General features: G+C 42.0%; 1 protein-coding gene across 3 annotated transcripts in view; it reads right to left on the reverse strand.

Moving 5' to 3' along the window:
* ARFGEF3 (ARFGEF family member 3) overlaps positions 1-21,069 on the reverse strand; it is a 153,476-nt gene extending 132,407 nt beyond the window's left edge. For 2 of the 3 annotated variants that reach the window (XM_081045116.1, XM_081045115.1), the window contains exons 1-2: positions 20,820-21,069; positions 14,389-14,440 (exon numbers count right to left, since the gene is read on the reverse strand). In XM_081045116.1, coding sequence (XP_080901242.1) covers positions 14,389-14,440; positions 20,820-20,904 — 137 coding nt within the window. In that variant the 5' untranslated portion in view covers positions 20,905-21,069. The remainder of the gene's footprint in view (positions 1-14,388; positions 14,441-20,819) is intronic. The other variant, XM_081045117.1, reaches the window with a different exon arrangement.
* Positions 21,070-21,299: the final 230 nt, after the last annotated feature.

Genomic DNA, 21,299 nt, shown 5'->3' on the forward strand with positions numbered 1-21,299 from the left:
ATGTTTGTTATGGCTGCCACATTCACCTGGGCTTTCCTCTCTCCCTGGGGACCCTGAGGGTCACATGGGTTCCTTTAGGGAGCAAGTATCCGTGAGGGTGCTCTCAGCTGCAAGTGAAAGGAAATCCAACTCCTTAAGTGGCTTGAACAAGGAGGCAGGCTGGCTCCAGGTTTAGGTAATTCAGTGCTCCCATGACACAGCCAAGAATTCAGGTTCTTTCCATCTTTCTGCTGATCCATCCTTTCTATGTCAGCTTTATCCCCTGGCTGTCTCCCTTCAAACTTCAAAACAGCTATAGCCCCGCCCCTCCAACCATCATTTGGATGTGTTAAGTTTCAGAGGAAGAACTTCACCAGCACAAGACTGAGAGAGGGTCCCTCTCACATTCCATTCTGATACATCTGAGACAGGACAAGCCCATGCCAGACCAGGCTGTCGTGTCTACATGGGGCAGCCTCCCCTGAAGCACAGGGCTGATAATAAAGGTAGAGCCTGATACCCAGTCCTGTTCTGTTGGGGTTAGGTAGTGGTTGGATATTGAGTAGGCAACCAAGGTTTCAGTTCCAGAGGAAAATGATAGATGGCCCAGATAATTCACAAATAGCCAACAATGACCTCCTAAACTAAGAAAATCTCTGCACTTTCTCCATGTAAAGACACAGCCAAAGCCTTACCTTTCGGTCGGTATGTATTGCAGTACTACTGGGAATTTGGTGTCCTCCGCCCACCCCCATACTCCATCAACAGCCACCTTCATTGTGGACTGTCACAAAGTGGCCAGCTAAAGAAGTCTCTTGAGTCCAAGTAAAAATGGAAGAGGAACGCTGATAAGAGCGGCATCTGATTTCAGTTCCCTTATTTCAGATGTCAGAATTTATTTTAAAGAACATTTAGAACTGCCACCGTTAAGTTTTCCATATCTTGCCTGCCCAGACTGATTTATTTCTAATTCCCAAGGACCAATTCATGCCCCTTTGTAGTCCTAGGAATCGGAAATAATTACTTAAATCCAGATTCTTATCTGCTACTTTGTTGTCAGAACTTTGTTTTCCTATCTAAAATCAGACTTTGAAACTCATCACTGAAGGTAAAAAAACAAAACAAAACAAAAAACCCTTAATCATGCTTCAAACAGTCAAAACACCATGAGCTATTTTATCAGTGATATTTCACTTATGATTTGTTGCACATTTTGCAAAGTACCAGTCTTTTCTGATATCTTATGTAATCTTCACAAGACCCCTCTAAGGAATACATTGTAGGGCTATTGCAGGGCAATTGCCATAGCGAGAGGAATGGTATAAGTATAATTAGTGACCTAGGTAACAGTTCCACAGGCCTGTGCTAACAGGATAGCACCTCCCTCCAAAGCATAACAGCTTGATTGCTGTGCGGTCCTAAAGGCTCCAGACTCCAAGGCAATGCCCAGAGAAGGCAGGGCTGAGAGCACCTCCGGTCCTTAGGTAAGAGGAAAACCTGGAGACTCTTAAGAAAGAATGATTTGACATTCTGGCATTTAAATGCGGAGGAAAGTGTAGCCTAGACACCTGAGACCCTTTCAGAGGGTCCATGTAAGCAAAACTATTTTCATTCTCAATCTCTCAGGAATATACAACGGAGTTATAAAAAAAGAATATCCACAATTATTTCAAACAGTGATTAAAATTCCCCTCCGATTTTAAACCACTTATCTATAGAAGCTGGATTTTCTTTATCTACTTCAATCAAAGCAGCAGATTGTAACAGATTGAATAGAGACACAGCCTGAGAATCTAGCTGTTTTCTATTAAACCAAGTAATAGAGATTTGCAAAAAATGTAAAATTCTTCTAAGTTTTTGTTTTCAAAGTAGTTACTTTTCATAGAAAGTGATTTATATTAATATGTAATAGGCTCATTATTTTTAATGAATTAATAAATATTTTTAAATTTCTATTTTAATGTCGAATATGGTAACTATAATCCAAAAATAGTTTTAAAGCTCTTGGGGTCCTGAATAATTTTTAAAAGTGTAAAACGTCTTGAGACTACAAAGCCTCAAAACTGCTGCATTAATGTGACCGATGAACGGATAAGGAAAATGTGTGATGAAAGGCGTCATGTACCCAATTCCAAAGTGTGTGTGGGGGGGGTTCCCCACCACCAAAAAAAAATTCTCCAACACCAGCTCAATAGCCTATAATTCAACTCCAAACACTATCTACCCAGCGGTAGCATCCGATTCCACAGGTTAAGGGTTCAGTCCCAGAGGACTGTCCCCCATCCGTACTTGAGACCCAGGTTATCACCTGTACTTCTGACCTACTGGCCTCAGATAGGAGGTCCCAATGATCTCCTCCTTTGGTTCTATCAATTTGCTAGAGCAGCTCACAGAACTCAGAGAAACATTTTACTTACTAGATTCCCAGTTTATTATAAAAGGATGTAACTCAGGAACAGCCAGATGGAATAGATGCGTGCAACAAGATAGGTGGGAAGGGGGTATAGGGCTTCCATGCCCTCTGCAGGCACGCCACTCTCCCAGCACTGCATATATTTGCCAACCCGGAAGCCCTCCGAACCCTGTCCTTGGGATTTTATGGAGGTTTCATTACACAGGTATGATTGGTTAAATCACTGGCTACAATCTCTCACCCCTCTCCCCTCCTGGAGGTCAGGGAGTGGGATTGAAAGTTCCAACCCTCTAATCATGGGGTTGGCTCTTGACAACCAGCTCCTATCCAATAGGTTTTCCAATGTCACCTAATTAACACAACAGGACAACTTTATTGCTCTCATCACTTAACAAAATTCCAAGAGTTTTAGGGACTCTGTGCCAGCAATGCAGACAAAGGCCAAATATAGTACATATCTCTTATCATAAACCACAATATCACAATGCTATATATACAACAACATGGATGAACCTTGAGGGTATTATGCTACATGGAAGAAGTCAGACAGAAAATGACAAACAATGTATGATCTTACTTACATGTGGCATTGAAAAACAAACCGGGCACATAGAAACAGAGAGCAGATTAGTGGTTGCCACAGATGGGGGAGAGGAGAGATGGGTGAAAGAGGTCAAAGGGTACAAACTTCCAATTGTATTCCTTAAATTTACACAATGTTATGTCAGTTATCTCAATAAACCTCTCTCAAATGTTAAAAAGCTTTAGAGGATGGAGGAGGTAAAACAGAGGCTCTTCTCCTAGACAGGAGGCAGCAGGCACACTGAGCCCTGCAGGGGAGGCCCAGTCTGCCTCTGTGGCCTGCAATGGGGTCCCTCTAGATCTATTTCCTCTGCATCTACCGGGCCATCAATGATCACACTGGGGAAACAAAGGCACCTCACCAGTGTCCATCTTTCAGTGTCCATCTCCATTTATAGAAGCTGACAAGCAAAATGAGTGGCTCAGGGTCCCAATGGGCATACACAGGAGAACCAGGACTTGGATCAAGGACTTAGTGTGTGTATTTCAATGATCTGTTTACTTCCCCCCAGAAAGGGGAAGCCTCTTGGAGGGGAGTTTTTGTCTTGTTCCCCACTGTGTTCCCAGCACACAGAACATTGCTTGCTTGCCTCTGACTCCAAATCCAGGACACCCATCCCCACCTGCCACTCTCTCCTTCACGAGAGCCCAGGACCCCTTCCAGATGTCTCCAGTAAAGATGTTGACATTAAAGATAATCGTTGCGAACAAATATTTATAAAGGAGTCACTGTACTACATGCTTGGGCACACACACCTTAAACTAACAACTGTTTTTCTTTCGTAATCAAATATCCAATTGACTTTAAATTACATCTATATTTTTACTATCTCTGGAACACATGAATATCTCCCTCCCCCTTTTCAGAGTTGGAGTTAAAATCCCATAGGGTAATACAGCCGCCCTCCCATGGCTCAATCCTGGGAGACCTCTATGTCCAGCCCCCTCCCTTTGTCCTTCCCTGCAACAACCCATGCATAGCTGGACACAGCTTCCCACTATCTTCTCTACTAATAGTTTCTGAAATAAGCATACGAAACCCCCTTTTGTCTTTGAAAGATTTTTCTCCCAGCTGATAAATATATAATAAATAAATAAACAAATAAATAAAAATGGGGCTTACAAAATAAATCAAGTAAATGGGGGAGGTTACAGTTTCATGGGAAACAATTTTGAAATACAGCAGTTCTCTCTGGACTTCATTAGATTAAAAATTAGGCCAGGTTTGCTCCTACTCAGAATATGATCTATTCTAGAAGCATTTCTTTAGTTTAGAACATGATCTATTCTAGATGAGCCCTACACAAAATCTTCTCTTGGTTACTCTGCAGGTTTCCTCATCTTAATAACCTTCCCTAAAGAAACCACCTTAGCTGTGACTTGGCCTCTTCCCTCCGTCAAGTCAGCAGAAGCTCAGAGAGGATAGGGTGAGTTATTTAATTACATAATTACTCAGGCTTCCCCACTGGGTAGTCACATCAACTCCAGACTAGTGTTTCTTTTATCTTAAGGTCTCCTTCTGCCTTACAGAGAGGAAAAGTCCGTTTAGGCCATTTCCTGGCAAAGTCATGTATATACACAATACACCCGATAGCTCTAATTCATGGCTCTTCCCTAAGTCTGAATAGAGGCCACATGTCCCACTTTGAAAAGCTCTGGCTCCTTGGAAATTGCTTTTAAAGTTACTTCAATCCAAGGTCATATTATTCATATTCCTACATTAGTAAATTGCACACACGTATGAACAGTGGCTAAATACAGCAGATTTCTCAAGAACTCTTTTCAATAATGGTGCTTCAGCAAATAATTTACTGCATGCAATGGAGGTTTATATAGCTCAGCTTTTTACATAAATTACAAATAAGAAGAAATAAACTTCTGTGTTAAATCTATAATGGGATAGGTAATATTCTGTAATGTTAAGAATGGAGTCCAACTGTCCTGACTCTATCTGGGTTGGCGTGAGGGTCTCTCCAAGCCTCAGTGTCTCCCCTGCCTCAGAGAAGTGCTGTCGGGACTGAGACCAGCATGTATAGCATCTGAGAGAGTCTCTGGCACATAATAAAGGTTTAAAAAAATGTCAGTTTATGTTCTAACGTGCCCCAAATTTAGTTGGGAAAACGTGAGTCGTAAGGCCATTCAGCATGCTAAGAAGCATCATATTAACAGAGTACTGGATTACAGAATAGGTAGAGGGAGATCTCCTATGTCAGATTTATTGGCTTTAAGTTGAAAACAATACACCAGGTATTGTGTAGTTATACAAAGCTACTGATTTATAAACAGTTCAACTATATATAAATATGCAGTAAAATAAAACTACAATAATAATGTGAAATATTTAATACACAAAGATGTCCAAAGCAACTAAATATGATGCTTTGGACCGTGTCTTCCCCAATAGAAAAGTCCTAAAGGGTTAAAAAAAGAGATACCAATACCTCACGGAGCCTTTTACATGACTGAATTGATGAGCTCAGGTCCCTACACATCCCTTGGAATCCATTTTCATAACCCATCAATATAAAATATCTCAGAGGCATACTTTGAAATGGAAGGAAATTTGGACCTAAATTGCCTGTAAGGCACCATTTAATCATGAAAACCACGCACAGAATAATTTGCACAGCAAAAATTCTACCTTCATCCCATTCAAAAGGAATGAAGAAGCCCAAAAAACGAAATTCATGATTGGGTTGTTATACTGTTTCAAAATGGAGTTATACTTCCTCCTAACACTTCCCTTTAGACCCAAGTGCTATAAAATAAAGACATCAACGACTTGTCATAAAGGAAAGACAAGTGATCATGGCTGGTTTCTGGACATTAATATCATGCTCACATCACAGAGTATCACTCAAGCCCAATATCCCCTACATCTTAGCTTGGGTAGGTTGGGCACTTCTTTAATTGACTGCATCATTTAAAAGTGCTTTTAGGTCAGGGGCTATTAACAAGGAGAGCTTTATAATTGAGAACTAATTGTAGGTCTTCCTTATCAAAGGGAATAGAACATGAAAACCATTAGGACTGGCTTACAGGCTGGCAGATAACACACAGAAGCAGCTATTTGTAAGTTAGGAAATATTAGAGTATTGTCACTTATACTCTGGTAAAAGGTGAAAGGAATACTCTTTGTCTTCCACAGCAGTAAAGAGAGGAAAAAAGAGAAACTAGATCTTCAGGTCACCTTGCTTTCTAACATGGATTTCAGCATCACCACTGCCAAAGGCTACTCCACCTTCTCCTTGCAATCTGGTTTTTGTGGCCAACACGGAAATGTCATTGTGCTTGGCTCTTTAGGGTAAGCCTGATCTCAGGAAGCTGGAACAGTTCAGGTGACTCCAGGACAAGCCCTGCTCACTTATATGGTTCCCATTGATTCCCAGCAAGGTTTTCAATGTCTCACTTCATATTTCCTTTCATGGCTCGCTAAGATACACAATTCTCTGAACTGATAATGAGCCAGGCTTAGACCAACCAAAGTGTCTTAAACCTCCTATTCCCTGGCGCTCTCTCTCTCTCTCTCTCTCTCTCTCTCTCTCTCTCTCTCTCTCTCTCTCTCTCTCTCTCTCTTTTCTAGTGCAGAACCAGCAAATAGATCAACAGAGCCAAAACTTACATTTGTGTGCCTCTGCACAGAGAAGTCAGCTACAGTAGGGAGGAAAGGCAGAAATCAGCAAGAGAGGAGACCTCAAGATGAATTTAAATCCAGGAGAAGCACAGATGTTTGCAATTCACCTGGAATAATGCGGACGCCTCATCAGAAGCATATGTCCTGCACTTATGCTGACATCATCCATTCAGTTAGCGCAAGTTGAAGACAGGACCTGGGCATTCTACACGGGCACTCTTTGCTTCCCCCTCTTGACAGTGGGAGGTAGCAAGGGGAGCCCAACACTTCTCTGTGACACAAGAAAGGCAGAAATAACAGCGATGAGATCAAAAATGCCTGCTAAAACTGCTATTGAGATATTTGTTGTCATCCATTTTAAATCATATATCCTTCCTAGTTGATATACGGTAGGCATGCTGATTTCTTCAATTAAAAAACAAACAGGACAGCTGGGTGGCTCAAGTGGTTGGAGCACTGGGCTCCTAACACTGAGGTCGACGGTTCAATTCCCCCATGGGCCAATGAGCTGTATCCTCCATAACCACACTGAGGCTTGACTTGGAATTGGAAGGAGGGAGGAGGGGGAACAACATACAAACAAAAAATTTGAACATCCTGTTGGTCCAGGGTTCAAAGCACAGAACTAAAGCATTAAAATTGATTTAAAAAATCATACAAAAAATGGGAAGCTATTATAGATGGTTCTCTCCAAGCATAAGTGCTGATGAGTACTCCCACTCTACATGAAAACTCAGTAGGTCCCCAAATCAAGACAAGGAGGACATGTGAGCATCTGGGTTGATAGAAGTATCTGGACCAAGCAAGTAAAATGAAGCAGAGGGCTGGGCAGAGGTTCAGCCAGGGTGGGAACAGGAGGGGTTGGGGGACACATACAAAAACAAATGAGAAGAAAGGCTGCTGGAGTCTTTCTGGGAACTATAACTGGCAGAAGAAAAGTAATTAGGTTGAGGTTGGTTCTGAAAAGTCACAGGAAAGGTAAGCAAAATGGCAGTTGGGTCATGGCTGGATAATGGCTGGGATTGTTCCCAAGGTGCATTGAGAAATGCCAACAAGAGATTCAGTGCCAATGGCTGCTTTTTAACAAGATACCTCAAGGATTCCCTTGACAGTTTTCTCTCTCTGGACCCATCCTGTTGTAAGTAAGTAACCTGGTCTAAGAGAAAGAGGAAATCCTGGATTGGAGCAGGAGGGGTTGGAATTTCTTTGGTTCTTTAGAACAGAAATACTCTAAGTCGAATTCATGTTGGGGGTGGGGTAGGGCAAGAAGCATGAAGAGCAAGGTCTCTTCATGGGAACCCAGTGAGAGCTGCAACCCTGTATATTCAATATCCTTTGGCATAGGGGTCCCAATAACTACCGCCAACTCCTCACCCCTGATCTAATACACATGAAGCTAGTCAAGGCTTTGGTGGAGTAGAGAGTGAGGGATTTGAGACTATACTAGCTCAGGTCAATGGATTGGTTGTTGGGCTTCTGGTTCTACTGTTTGGGATCAACCCTTTCATTCAATGAGATAGTAGAAGTTCTGTTGCGAAAGGCGAGATTCCATTCTGGCATGGATTCTTCCAAACACTATGTTTTCCAAGGATCTAAAAGATGAGGGCACAGATTCTCTGGGAGGTGTGACACAGAGTTTGGAGAAGCAGTTTCACCCTACAAACATTTATAAGGCACTGAACGAGGGGATGCAAAGATGACTAATTTATATGCATGAGGTCCTTGAGGATAGGTCCTCAGAATCCTTAACCACTGACAACCTGATGGGTAAGTGCCATGACAGAATTATGTAGAGTATAGTGGGGCCATAAAGGAAAGATGGTCCACTTCTACCAACCGCAGCTCAATCTTCAAGGATAGGTAGGATGAAAAGGTCAAAAAGGATGCATGTTATAAGACACACAGTAGGCAATCTCGATAAAGAGAGCAGCTCACAAAATGCTCCCCTGGTAGTTTTGTGCCCCACATAAAGGGGAGCATTGCATTGCTAATCAAACACGTCCAGACCTGGTGTTTTAGTCCAAGTTTTAGCAAGCAGAAGGAAGAGAACTTGTGACTCTATTTAAACTTATAAGATGGGCCAGAGGGAGAAAGGGCAGTGGCTGGAAAGTGCCTTCAGGAAAACCCTAGAATATGTGGGAGAGGGTATCCTGGGACTGGGTGCTTACTAAACAGAGCTTTGGTCCTGGGAAGGAGGTTGTTTCCTTGATGGCGTACGCCACTGAGGTTCCACTCAGAGAAGGACAGAAACCAACGTCCTTAGTAAGAAAACAGTCTGTGGAATCTGGAGGAGGCAGAATAAAGCTTGACTTGAGTGTGGATGGCCCCTGTGGCTATGAGAACTTTCCAACAGGATGGGGAGAGCTGGGCCAGACCTTGGGTTAAGGGAGTGAGGCCCTGGCCCTGGGCACAAAATTTAAGGAAGCACCACAAAACTCAGTCATCAGGATAAATAATATTTTAATGCCACATTTTTAAAAACTCAAAATTAATACAGAAATTTCATGATGAACAAAATATTAAAATTTTAAATGAAGACAGGATCTGGTCCTGCACTTACGTGACTCGGCCTCCCTAGCCTCACCCTAGTCCCGGGCCTTGGGGAGTGAACCTTTTGGTCCCAGGCCCAGGGGAGTGATCCCCCGGGTAATCTGATACGGAAGATGGGGTGGTAAGTCAGACAGCCCAACAGCTCAGTCATGACATCCAAAGTGGTAGAGGCCTAAAGTCTCTGGGCATTGGCATAGGGTGAAAAGCAACCTCATTGCATATTAATATAGATCTATATGAGGGCGTCCAGACCCACAGCCACCAGAATTCGGAGTCTCAAATGCATTGGTGAAGACAGCCGACAGGGCATTCTGGCCCAGATGCCAGCAGAGCGACTGGGCACTCCCAACCAAGGCTCACAAGCAGAACACTGTAGGAGTCCATTAGATGGGGGGTGGGGGGAACACTGCCTGGGGATGTGCCAGCAGGTCCAGAATGATTTGGAAGAGGCACTAACTACAAACAACAATGGTACTGAAAGGTCCACAGAAGAGGCATAAGCTCTTTTCCTTTTAACAAACAGGGTTGAATAAAATACAAGCTCTCCAACATTTCAGAGAGAAAAATCATATCAGACAGATCTAGCTATCATCATAAACAAGCCATCATGAGGACACCAGGGCATGGATGGGGATAGCCAATGCATCAATTTGCAAGAAGCTAAACATTATAGAAGTTGTGGGCTTCAGCCAGGAGCTCCTGCCAGACAAGGTTGGTGAAAGCCTCACAAAACACAGGAATCAGCCCTGAAAGTTCATAGCAAAAACAACAACAGCCCTGAAAATTCCATAAATGACCAGGTTATTTTGATTATATCACTTGATTTTCAAAACCACCGGAAAAAGGTGGTGAGAAGGTAAAGAAGAAGGATGTCAGAGAACAGCAAACATCTTGTTATTTACTTCTTGGTCAGGCTTCCAGGTCTTATTTATTTCTTGGTCAGAAAACTTGTGGCTAACAACCATGGAGTCAGGGGCTATGAATGGTTACTTGACTTGGTCAGAGATGTTTTACCAAGTCTGTGACTACTATGGGACATCCTAAGCTGCCTTTGGCTTATAAAACAAGGAGGATACAGAAATGGTACCCCCAATCTAAGGGAAAACCTGAGCTATTGATGACATCTTTCTTGAATGTAGGGACACTGCAATGGCCCAGTAATTCACAGGTTTTATTCAACCTTGTGAAGATGTATAAGAGAAGAAAATGGGAAAGAGAAGCAAAGACAATGAGGGTACAGGCTCCTTATAGAGGAAGATAAGGACTTTTAAAACTCACTCCCCAAACCTAAAGCAATATTAACAGCAGGAAAGTGGACAGATTTTCACAAAACCATATACTAACAAATTCAGGAAATATTACATAGGACAAATTCCCTGGACCTTCCTCCAACCCTGACACTAAAGCTCGTTGGGACCTCTACGTGAATTCCTTCACCTGTTGCTAAAGCAGTTCATTGCTTCAACAAGGACAGTGGGCAATTACTCAGTGAGAGAATCTGGGCCAGCAACAAGCAACGCCTGACCAGTCTTTAATTCCATCTAAAATGTCCTATCATGGGTTTCTCTCTACAGTGTCCAATGCATGACTGAATCTAGTCACTAAAATCATTCACATAACATCTGGACTTTAGATTGTACAAGCAGTCCTCAGAGCAATCCATGATGAAAGAGAAAAAAAGATACTACAACCATATAGGTTTCTCACAGTTTCAACTTTCTTCTTTGAGCTATCATTACTAATAGACAGAACTGATCAAAACACTATCAGTAATTATTTATCAGAATGTTAATGTATTTATAGCATGAAAAGCAGTCAATCAATGGTAAAAGAAAAAACTAAGAAATACAGCACAGTAAAAATATTTGTGATTTGAATTATCCCCTATAGCCCTTTTCAAAACCTGCAACAACAAAATCTGTAAATAATCACTTGTGGTGATTATGTAACAGAAATGGAAACAATCTGAATACAAAATCAGGAGAATACAAGTTTATGAGTCTGGTTTCTTTCTCATAGACTAAATATAATAGAAGAAAAATATTTAAAAGAATTAACATATCCACATTCTCATGAGCAGAGAAATATTTACAGTGACTCGATTTCTTTGAGCAGGTGCTCAAACCATAAGAAAATGGTATGTTAAACATGATGGCTGGACAGAGTAAGTGCTCTCTGGGTTTAAAAGTGCCTGGAAGATGAACCAAAGGATTAAAGGAACACAACAAAGAGGGAAAAGCCTCCTACAGTATATCTCCTCATTATATCACATCCCAGTAATAAAGTAAAATAGTAAATCAGAGCATTATTGAATCGATGGCTCTTTCTAATTGTAATTATGGCTTATTCCTGTACTGTAAAAGAGGCTTCAAAAGGGTCCCAACTATTGCATATCATGGTCAAACTGAAACTCCTTATATGGATAACATTCTACAATAAATTTGCACTTGCTACCTCATAACAGTGTTTTCCAGCTATGTGTGTCTTCATTCTTCTCCTTCAGAATATAAAATCTGTGTGCAACGCTCACATTTGCGATGCCTTATTCACATGGCTCCATTCTCTGTATAAAAATGCTGGACTGACCTCACTGCACACCTGGAATTCGATAATACATATTCCTTCACTTACAAGGATAGAATCATCAGCGCTTTATCATAGAACAAAAGCTCTGAATTACATTTCTAATAATGGTAAAGATATGTAACGACACCTATATATACTCATCCACAGCTTCTCATCCAGCATCTTTCTCACCAATTTTGTGACTATCCTATGGGTTGTACAAGATGGCTATCTGTCCCTGAGGTAAACCTCAAGGCCATGGAAAGCTAACTGTCTAAACATATATCCGTAGGCCCATTAACACTGTATTTTTTCCTCGTCATCTGCCCACACACACACACCAAGAGTTAGAAAATACCAGTTGTCTTTTGATGGACATTTCCAACTCACAGACCAGCAGCCTCTATGGTATCATTATCTTGGCCTAATATTGAAGGAAGACCTTTTACCACAGACCCAGAACCACAGAGAACCTCGTTGGAGGTTCAACAGCCCTTCGGACTAGCAAACAACATATAGAGCAATGTCATTAAACATGTTTGCATCTATAGATACTAAGAACATTTTTAAATTCTGTTTTTCACACATTTTAAATTGATATTTAAATTTTCATTAGAATTGTAATTAATTGCAAAGGCTATAATTTTAGCATATTAGAATTATTAAGATGTTTCATTAAAACATATATCACTCATTTAAATGTAGCTAATGAAATCTAAATACCTCTCCAGGATGCAAACCACGTTTATCCATCAAATATACGTGAACAAATTCCCCTTTAACAGTAAAGAAGGCTGCATTGTTCTCTTTTCTCCTTAAACTCATATTTCCATTCCACTTCCCCACAGAATTTTCTCTCCATGTTACATGTTTTATGCTTAAGAGGCTTTTATTAATCTGTGTATTATATTTCTCTGTAACAAAGTATGTATTAAGTGATTTTTTAAAATTTTCCTATGGCCATAAGGCTTAGAAGTATTCAATTTTCTTCTGGTTTGAGTTATAATTACTAAAGACCATATCTGATCCAAACAACATTAATAACTACTTATAAGAAAGTTAACATGGAAAGTACAATTTTATTGGAAATGCATGTCTAAAGAAATGGACAGAATTAGTTTATTGTTCTCCTGAATTTGTTCAAACAGCTGTAGATGAATACTCCCTCTTACTATAACAAGGTAGGATTTACCACTAATTCCATACCTTTTTTTTCACCTTTATAGATGTAAACAGTAAGAAACCTTGTTTACATAAATAAGAAGAGAATGCAGAAAACTTATCAAAAAAATTTTTTGGTCTATTAACTTGTAACCTCCTTCAATTTTGCTGAAAGCCAAGAAGTAAAAAGTAACCTGCAAAATCCATTTGGAAGCAAATCAGTTTTAAGAAAGGGTACTTATAGGAGTGGGGGACCAGGAAACTGTCTCCCTTAAACTATCCATGCCTTTGTCTCTCCTGGAGAGTCTTCACCTTCTCCTTTGGGCATGAACACCCCAGCTGGCACTCACCTCCTCTAGGCAAGAACGTTGCTGCCAGAATTCTGTCCATTTAGAAGTGTTATGCTCACAAAAGTACACTTGGTTTGATTAACACATGGATTCCCTCACAGTATATCAGCCCGTAACAGATACTACACGAGAAGTAATAATTTTTTTTAAAAAGACCGAAACATAATTCTTGTTCAATCTACTTGAAAAGAGAGAAAATACCTAATAAATCATTGTATCTTGACAGTATAGAAATTACATCCAACAAGAGACTGTAAATTCAGCATTTTTAATAATCTCAAAGAAGCTCTGGAAACAATCCAAATGTCTAATAATAAAAATGCTGTTACACAAATTATGTTACAGCAGCCGTATAATGGAAAAACATGCAACATTTTAATTTGAAGAACATATATTGACATTAGAAAATGTTCTTCCTATGGTGTTGACTACAAAAACAAGGAGGAAACAAACTTATAAATATAATTTTACATTAATTTATAAATATAATTTTACATTAATTTATAAATATATGTGTGTGTGGGGAAAAAAAGATTGTTAAGAAAATCTATTAACTGTTTCCAGTGATTTTCCTTAGGTGGTATAATTATGAACTACTTTCTTATTTGTTCTTTCCAAATTTTCCACAAAGGGCACGTATTTCTCTCATAATGGAAGGAATAAAAGGATGAGGGAAGTGAGAAAAGTGGGGAAATAGGTTCATTCACTGTCTCAGGGCTGCTACATGTGGCTACAGAGTGTGTGTGATGGTGTCCAGCTGAGGGGCCCATGGGAGCTTGAATACACCCCACATGGTGGAGAGCTGCATCCTCCTAGGGGGGGGCGCACTGTCTAATCTGGAGTAGAAGACACTGTCCAATGCCCATATCCTCACTTAGATTATAGTCATTTCTCTCCTTGACCATTATCCTTTCACCCCTGACTTCCACAGCGGGTTCCTTTGGCTCACTGACCACTCACTCCACAGACAGGTAGAAACCAATGCAATCATGTTCCCATTGTGCCAACCTCATGAAATACCCCAGTTCATGGATACATAGAAGCCGACGGTCAGCAGGTATTATGCTATAAACCACTGAGATTATCTGGGACTTCTGGAAAACACAATGGGCAATGTTTACTTCCACTATATTATACAACTCCAGTCTTCTTACCTCAGCAAGTGTGGAGGGACCTTGACAATGGTATCCACGCTACCCAGGGTTTCTGCAAAAGGAAAATCAAAGTTAAAAATAAATCTGCACAAAATGAGAATCTGCATTGTCTAGAACTTCACTGTTAGTTTCTTTTTTCCTTAGATGTGTCTATCATTATAAAGTAGTCAATTCTCAATTCTCTGTATGCAAATCATTCATACTTAAAAATCCTTCTCCCTTGGTAGCCTCGAGACCGCCCTGGGGAAGGTTAAAAATCAGGACACATTTCCCGATAGAGACACAGAATGAATAGTTAAATCCCTAACCTGAACCAGAATGCCAATTTCACCTAGTTACAACTGATTAAAATACTATATTCTTCAAATAGAAATAGAGAAAGTTATTTCCTTGAAACTACAGTTTCAAAACCTTAAATGATAACTTACCTGTGAGAGACTCTCAAGTTCACAAAGCACTTCATGCTACGTCTCATTATTCTTGAACACATTTATGCCATAGTAGATCAAACTTTTTAAAATCACACTATAATTAGAAACACTGATGGAAGGCTCATCCCCAAATCTCATTAATTCAGTCTGGATGTTCAGTGCTTCACCATTGTTGTGGCTTACTCACACAACTGCTGCCTCCAATTGTAGAGACAATGAAAAGGTCACTATCCTCTTCCAAGAAAAACCAAAAACAGAAAACTGTTCTAATTTAACAGCTCCAGTTTATCTTCAGTTTTTCATCTCAAACGGTGTTGACTCCTCTCTTCACTGCTTAGAGTCAACAAGCCCTGTCAATTTGAGCCATTTTCATTGCGGAAAGAGAAACATCTCTCCCCACTCTACCAAGACAGCAGAGGGAACAATGGACAGCAAATGTATCCCTGAGACACAGGAGTAAGAACAGGCCCAAAATGATGATGATGGGATCTGGGCCTGTTGTGGCCAATGGGACAAAACCCTGGCGTAAGCCAGGCAATGCGTGAAACAGAAAGAGGGAATGAGTAGGGTCAGCGGTGCAGATGCCACAAGGCCCTGGGAGGAAGTGGAAGGACTGAGGTCAGTCCTTAAGACAGGATAACAAGGAAACAAAGACCTGAGCTTCAGGGACACAGAGCAGCTCAAAGGCCACGCAAGTCAGCATGGCAGGGCCAGTGTCCAGGACAACTTGCTGCTGCTCCTCAAGGGGAGGTTCTAATTCCCAACAACCAAGTTGTCATACTTTTCCTCATCTGACAGAAGGGTTTATATTCCACTCAGGATGTGCAACAGTGCCCATCTCTACAAATGCTAAGAAAGAGCTAGAAGGGGAAAAGAGAAAAGGAAGTCACAAAGTGGCCATATGAGCCCTAATCATTCATGTAGAGATGTTGAGTAAGTAGCTGCATTGAGGTTTGAATGCCAGCTCACAGGTGTGGACTGGTGAGTAAATGTGGGCATCACAGTCTCAGAAACGTAACTGAAGCTGTTGGTATGAATGTGTTCAACTCCAGTGGGGTTGGGGGAAGAGAAGAGGGCTCAGGGCTAACTCCTGTGAAACTCGAACATTTAGGTTAGGGAGAGGAGTGGGAGCTGGCAAAGGGAACAGAGCAGCTCACAAGGCATTATAAAAATTGGCAGGGCGTGGTCATGGAGGCCAAGTAAAGCAGGAGTCTGGTATATTCAGTGATGGCCAAGAGGATCTGTATGACGGGTGTGACAAGGTGTGCTAGATTGAGGTCTGTGTGTTTCTTCTTCACTGAGATTTGCTGGAATGATGGAGGGAAAAGTCAGATCCCAGGAGTTGAAGAGTGAGTAGACAGTGAGAATGTGGACACAATCACTATAGATACTGCAGTGATCACTACAGACTTGAAGAAGTCTGGCTGTGAAGGTAAGAGGAACTTTAGCTGGAAGGAAACGTGGGTGGGAAGATAGAGGGAAGGACGTTGGTTGGATAGACTATCTTTCTTCCACGAATTGGTGTCCTAGTCTCTATTTTTCTTTCTCCTCCCCTCCATTTTCCAAATCCATTCTACACGAGTCCCCTGACATATGTAAAATACTGAAAGTTTCTAAAATGAGGGCATGGTGCCTTCCAGTTCTAATGTTCTGTCATTCTATTTCATGCCATTCCCAGCTCACAAGCTTCTAGGATTGCCAGTTCTTAAAGGAGAATGCCAGTCTTTCAGGCTCGCCACAGGCTGACAGCTCCTTTATTCTTTTCTATTCTCTAGTCAGACCATTTCTTCAATGACAATCAATCAATCAATCAGTAAATAAAAATAACAACCTACATACCGTGTTTCCCCGAAAATAAGACCTAGCCGGACCATCAGCTCTAATGCATCTTTTGGAACAAAAGTTAATATAAGACCTGGTATTATATTATATTATATTATATTATATTATATTATATTATATTATATTATATTATGTTATATTATATTATACCTGGTCTTATATATTATATAAGACCCAGTCTTCTATTATATTAAAATAAGACTGGGTCTTATATTAATTTTTGCTCCAAAAGATGCATTAGAGCTGATGGTCCAGCTAAGTCTCCTTTTTGGGGAAACATGGTAGCTCAAAATAGAGGAGAGATACATATATATTCCTTGCCAGTTATTATGCCACTATTAAGAAAACCTATTTTCAGAGAAGTATCAATAACAAAGTAGAAGATAGTGCTAAAGTTAAAATACAAATGGCAATCCACCATACAAATGGATATCACCGTTTGCAGAAGGGAAATACTCCAAAATGTAATTAGTGTGTTAGCTCTGGGTGGTGAGATTATAGGTGATTTTAATTTTGTCTTTATACTGTTCAAATATATTTCAGCATTCTAAAATGAACATATATAAGTTTTATAAATAGAAAAAAAATTAAATATCACTTAAAACTCAAACAAGTCATTAATGCATTGATTTATTTATTGAACATCTGCTTCTCATGTTCTAGATGCAGAAGCCACAAAGAAGCATAAGTGACAGTTCCTGTGCTCAAGAAGCTCACATCTACACAGTCACCATTTTTTATTTCGGTTGACAGGCACCCACTATCCCCCCTGCTGAAGCAGCACCCTAATTCTGTTTTGAGGAAACCATCCTTCCCTGAGCCTGGAATTTCAGTGGGCCTTGTAGCCTAGGCCTAAGCCAGTTAGCCCATTCCAGTCCTTAGCTGGAGAACTGGTTCAACGACACACACACACACAACCCATTGGAACAAAGAGAGAACGAGTGACTAGAGGAGCCACACTCTCGAGATGATCTCATGATGGGCTAAGGGAGAGATGACCCCTTTCTCCTGTGATGGCCTAGGTATGAAGATGACCCCTCTCTCCTATGATGGTTATAATGGGAGCTGACTCTTCTCTCCTGTGAGGGTCTAAATGTCATGGTGACCGTTCTCCCTTATAATGGTCCAAGAGAGAGATGACCCCTTTCTCCTGTGATGGCCTAGGTGTGAAGAAAACCCCTCTCTCCTCTGATGGTCTAAGGGGGAGAGGATCCCTCTCTCCTGAGGGAGTCTAAGTGTACTGATGCCCCTTTCTCATGAGATGGTCTAAATGTGATAATTCGTGAGCCCAAAGCTGTGGAGACTCAGGCAGAGCATGTTAGTCACCCCCCAAAAAAGCAGAGTAAGGTCCTTGAAACAGTGTCTCGTTCCTGAACCTACCTCAATCCACAGCTAGCCTTCCACGGGATATTGAGTTACTAAAGTGAACAAATTCTGTTTTGCTTAAGTCAGCTTGAATTCTTTCTTTCATTTTTTTTTTTTTTTTTTTTAGTTTCTTGAACCCAACATATTTCTCAATTATCCTGCCCCTAGAAGGGCAGCTGTACACACAACCAACTATAATTCAAAGTAGCAGGTGCTCTAGGAAAGTCATAAGGGCAGGGTTCTGAATCCAGAGGACCAAATGTTTCAACTGAGGAGCTCAGGGAATGAATGCTTCCTATATGACTTGGGTCTTAGGATTCTAGAAAGGGAATTCCTGGCAGAAGGACTAGCATGAGCAAAGGCAGAGAAATGTGCAGTGCACAGTGTGTTCCAGAAAGTGCTGCAGCTTCCTGTGGATTGTTGAACCCTTGGTGGAGAAGCGAGAAGAAAGAAGATTAGGGCTAAATTCTGAAGAGATTCTAATGAATTTACACTTTAATCTGTAAAGAAATGATGGGGGTTGAGGAGAGAAAAGTGTTTTATAGCAAAAAACAAGTGATGGGACAGTGGAAGAAGGACTGGAGTAGGAAAGAGAACAGGAAATCATTTCCATGCCATTGTTTATACTGTATTCTCCCTTCAACATGTCTTTCTACCAAACTTCCACAGGTAGTATTTTATTCATCCATATACCTCATTGCTCAGGACAGCGGAGGTCTTAATAAATGTCTGCGAAATAACTCAGTAAAGAAAAGCAGGAACCCACAGCTTACCCATTCTTCAAGTCAAACCTATTTCAAAAGTCCCACCAGCTCACACCAATACCCCCCAACACCCTGACCCCACAGTCACCCCTTTTTCTTTGATCCTTTTTCCAGTTTAATCATTCTATTTGCACTGTTAATAACTATTTAATGCACTTACGGCTGCTCTTGATAGCTAGAGAAAGAAATCACATCTACTCTTACAGTCAGGCTAGACTCTAGGCTGTAAACTTGGACAATCTACCTGTCTCAACTCTGGACTTCAAGGACCTAAACTCAACAACACTGCAGTTTAAGATAAGATGATGAATATCAAAATTCAAATATTAAAAACACTAGATTGGGGCGGCCGGATGGCTCTGTTGGTTAGAGCGCGAACTCTTAACAACAAGGTTGCGAGTTCAATTCCCACATGGGATGGTGGGCTGTGCCCCCTGCAACTAAAGATTTGAAGGACAACTTGACTTGGAGCTGATGGGCCCTGGAAAAACAGACTGTTCCCCAACATTCCTCAAAAAAAATAAAAAATAAAAACCCCTAGATTATTATTCTCCCTTTTATCTAAATCTGCTTAAATTACAGCAAAATAATAATGAATACAAGGGAATAGTATGTTTAGAGCGCAGTCGGGCCCTGCTTTATTATGTTACCCAGCCATCTGTGACCTTTCATTAGAGGCATTTAGGATTCTAGCTCTGAATCACTCTGCTGAATGACAATAGCAAAGCAAAAACAGTACTTTGGCTTTAAGAGTCTTGCTGCTCACTTATTTATCTGGTCCATTTTTCTTTAACAGTAAACAAAGGGTCAAGTTTTGATTCTATCTACAAGATAAACTTCCTAGACAATATTCTAGAAAATGTGATGGTATGCAGATGTAAAAAACAAAAAAAGTGGCATTACTATGATTGTACACACACACACACACCTAAACATATGTGAGTTCAGACCTTCTAAATATTAAGAGTCATCTAAAATACCATAACAATTTTACATTTAGTGAGAAACCTGCAATGGAACTTCTCTACCTCTTTTCAGACTGTGCCACAGTATAGTGTCATGACAAACACTGATTGCTTTTTGGTTGAGAGAGAAAGGATTTCAATTTTAGGTTTTAATTGAGTGGCAACTGAGAAATCACATGCACACTTGGGCAAAGCCAGCGGCCCACAGCGATGCCCTGGTTTCTCCTTGGCCTTTCCTTTTTTTTTTTTTTTTTTTTTTTTTTAAAGCAACACCATCACCCAAAGTATGCTCCTGATCTCTTTGCCTTCCCATCCTTGATTGCCCAAATTCTTGCCTGATCGCAATGTCTTACCGTTTTCTCCGAGGTTGAGTTCTGCAACCTGAGTCTGATGGGAAACACAAATTTGCTACGTGGAACTTATTTTAATGCCTGTAGGGCTCACAAAACTCAAAGCCCACCTGTCTGAAGGGGCTGACCACAACAGAATTGCAGAGGTAACACAATCCCTCCCGTCTTTTATTTTTCATGTGCAATAACCATGAAAGCTGATACTTAAGCTGGCCTCTATCAGGAAACTCAAATTAAAGAAGCCATTCCTTCCTAGTTACACTCGCCAATGTTTTGAGATCGGGGTTGATGGTCCAACTTCCCCCTTCTCCACTGGCGCTCGGGAATCAGGCCCTTGGAATCGCAGCGGCGAATCCGGTCTCACTGGGTGATGAATGACCATCCTCCAAGGTGCTGGGCAGCTGGAGTGGGCCGCCCGGAGGGGAGCACAGTGGTTCCTCGCTAAGGTCTGTGATAGACCAGAGGGAGGGGGACGGCTGTCAACGGCTGAACCAGATTCTCACAGCGCACATCAAATCACGCAGGCAACTCTCGGAATTGCGCGAACTGCATCCACCACAGATGCTCAGCAAAAGCCCTCTACGCAGAGGGGCCGTTTCAGCCCCAGCCCGCGCGGCCCTCGGGCTGCAGCGAGCAGGGGCGCCAGCGCCCGACCGGCTGGCAGGTGCCCCGCGCCCCGCGCCCCGCGCCCCGCGCCCCGCGCCTTGCGCTTACCCAGGGCCCAGGCGCAGCTCTCTTTGATGGCTTTGTACTTGCTCCCGGACGCTTCCTTCTGCAGCTTCTTCAGGATCTCTTCCATCTTGACCTACGCAGGAGCTCGGCCGCCGACAGCCAGAGGAGAGCGCGAGGCCCGACCCGGGATGTCGCCGCCGCTGCTGCCTGGCCCCGAGAGAGCTAGGCGGCCGCTGCGCCTGCCAGCATCCGGCCCCGCGCGGCGGCTGATGAATCCCGCCCTCTCCTCGCCGCGGGCCACGTCAGTGCTGCCGCCCCGCCCCGTCCGCGCAGCGCCCCGCCCGCGGGGGTCAGGTGCGCGAGGGGATGGGGCGGGCTGTGGGCCGGAGGCTGGGGGGCGCGTCCCTGACCCAGCCGTCCGGGCAGGCCCCTGGCGCAGCGAGGCTTCGCGGAAAGGTGGAGGCGGATGTCCTGAGTTGGCTCGCCGGCCTGGCGTTGGCAGGGCTCAGCCCGAAGGAGCGT

The sequence above is a fragment of the Rhinolophus hipposideros genome (assembly GCF_964194185.1).
Source record: "Rhinolophus hipposideros genome assembly, chromosome: 3".
NCBI lineage: Eukaryota > Metazoa > Chordata > Mammalia > Chiroptera > Rhinolophidae > Rhinolophus > Rhinolophus hipposideros.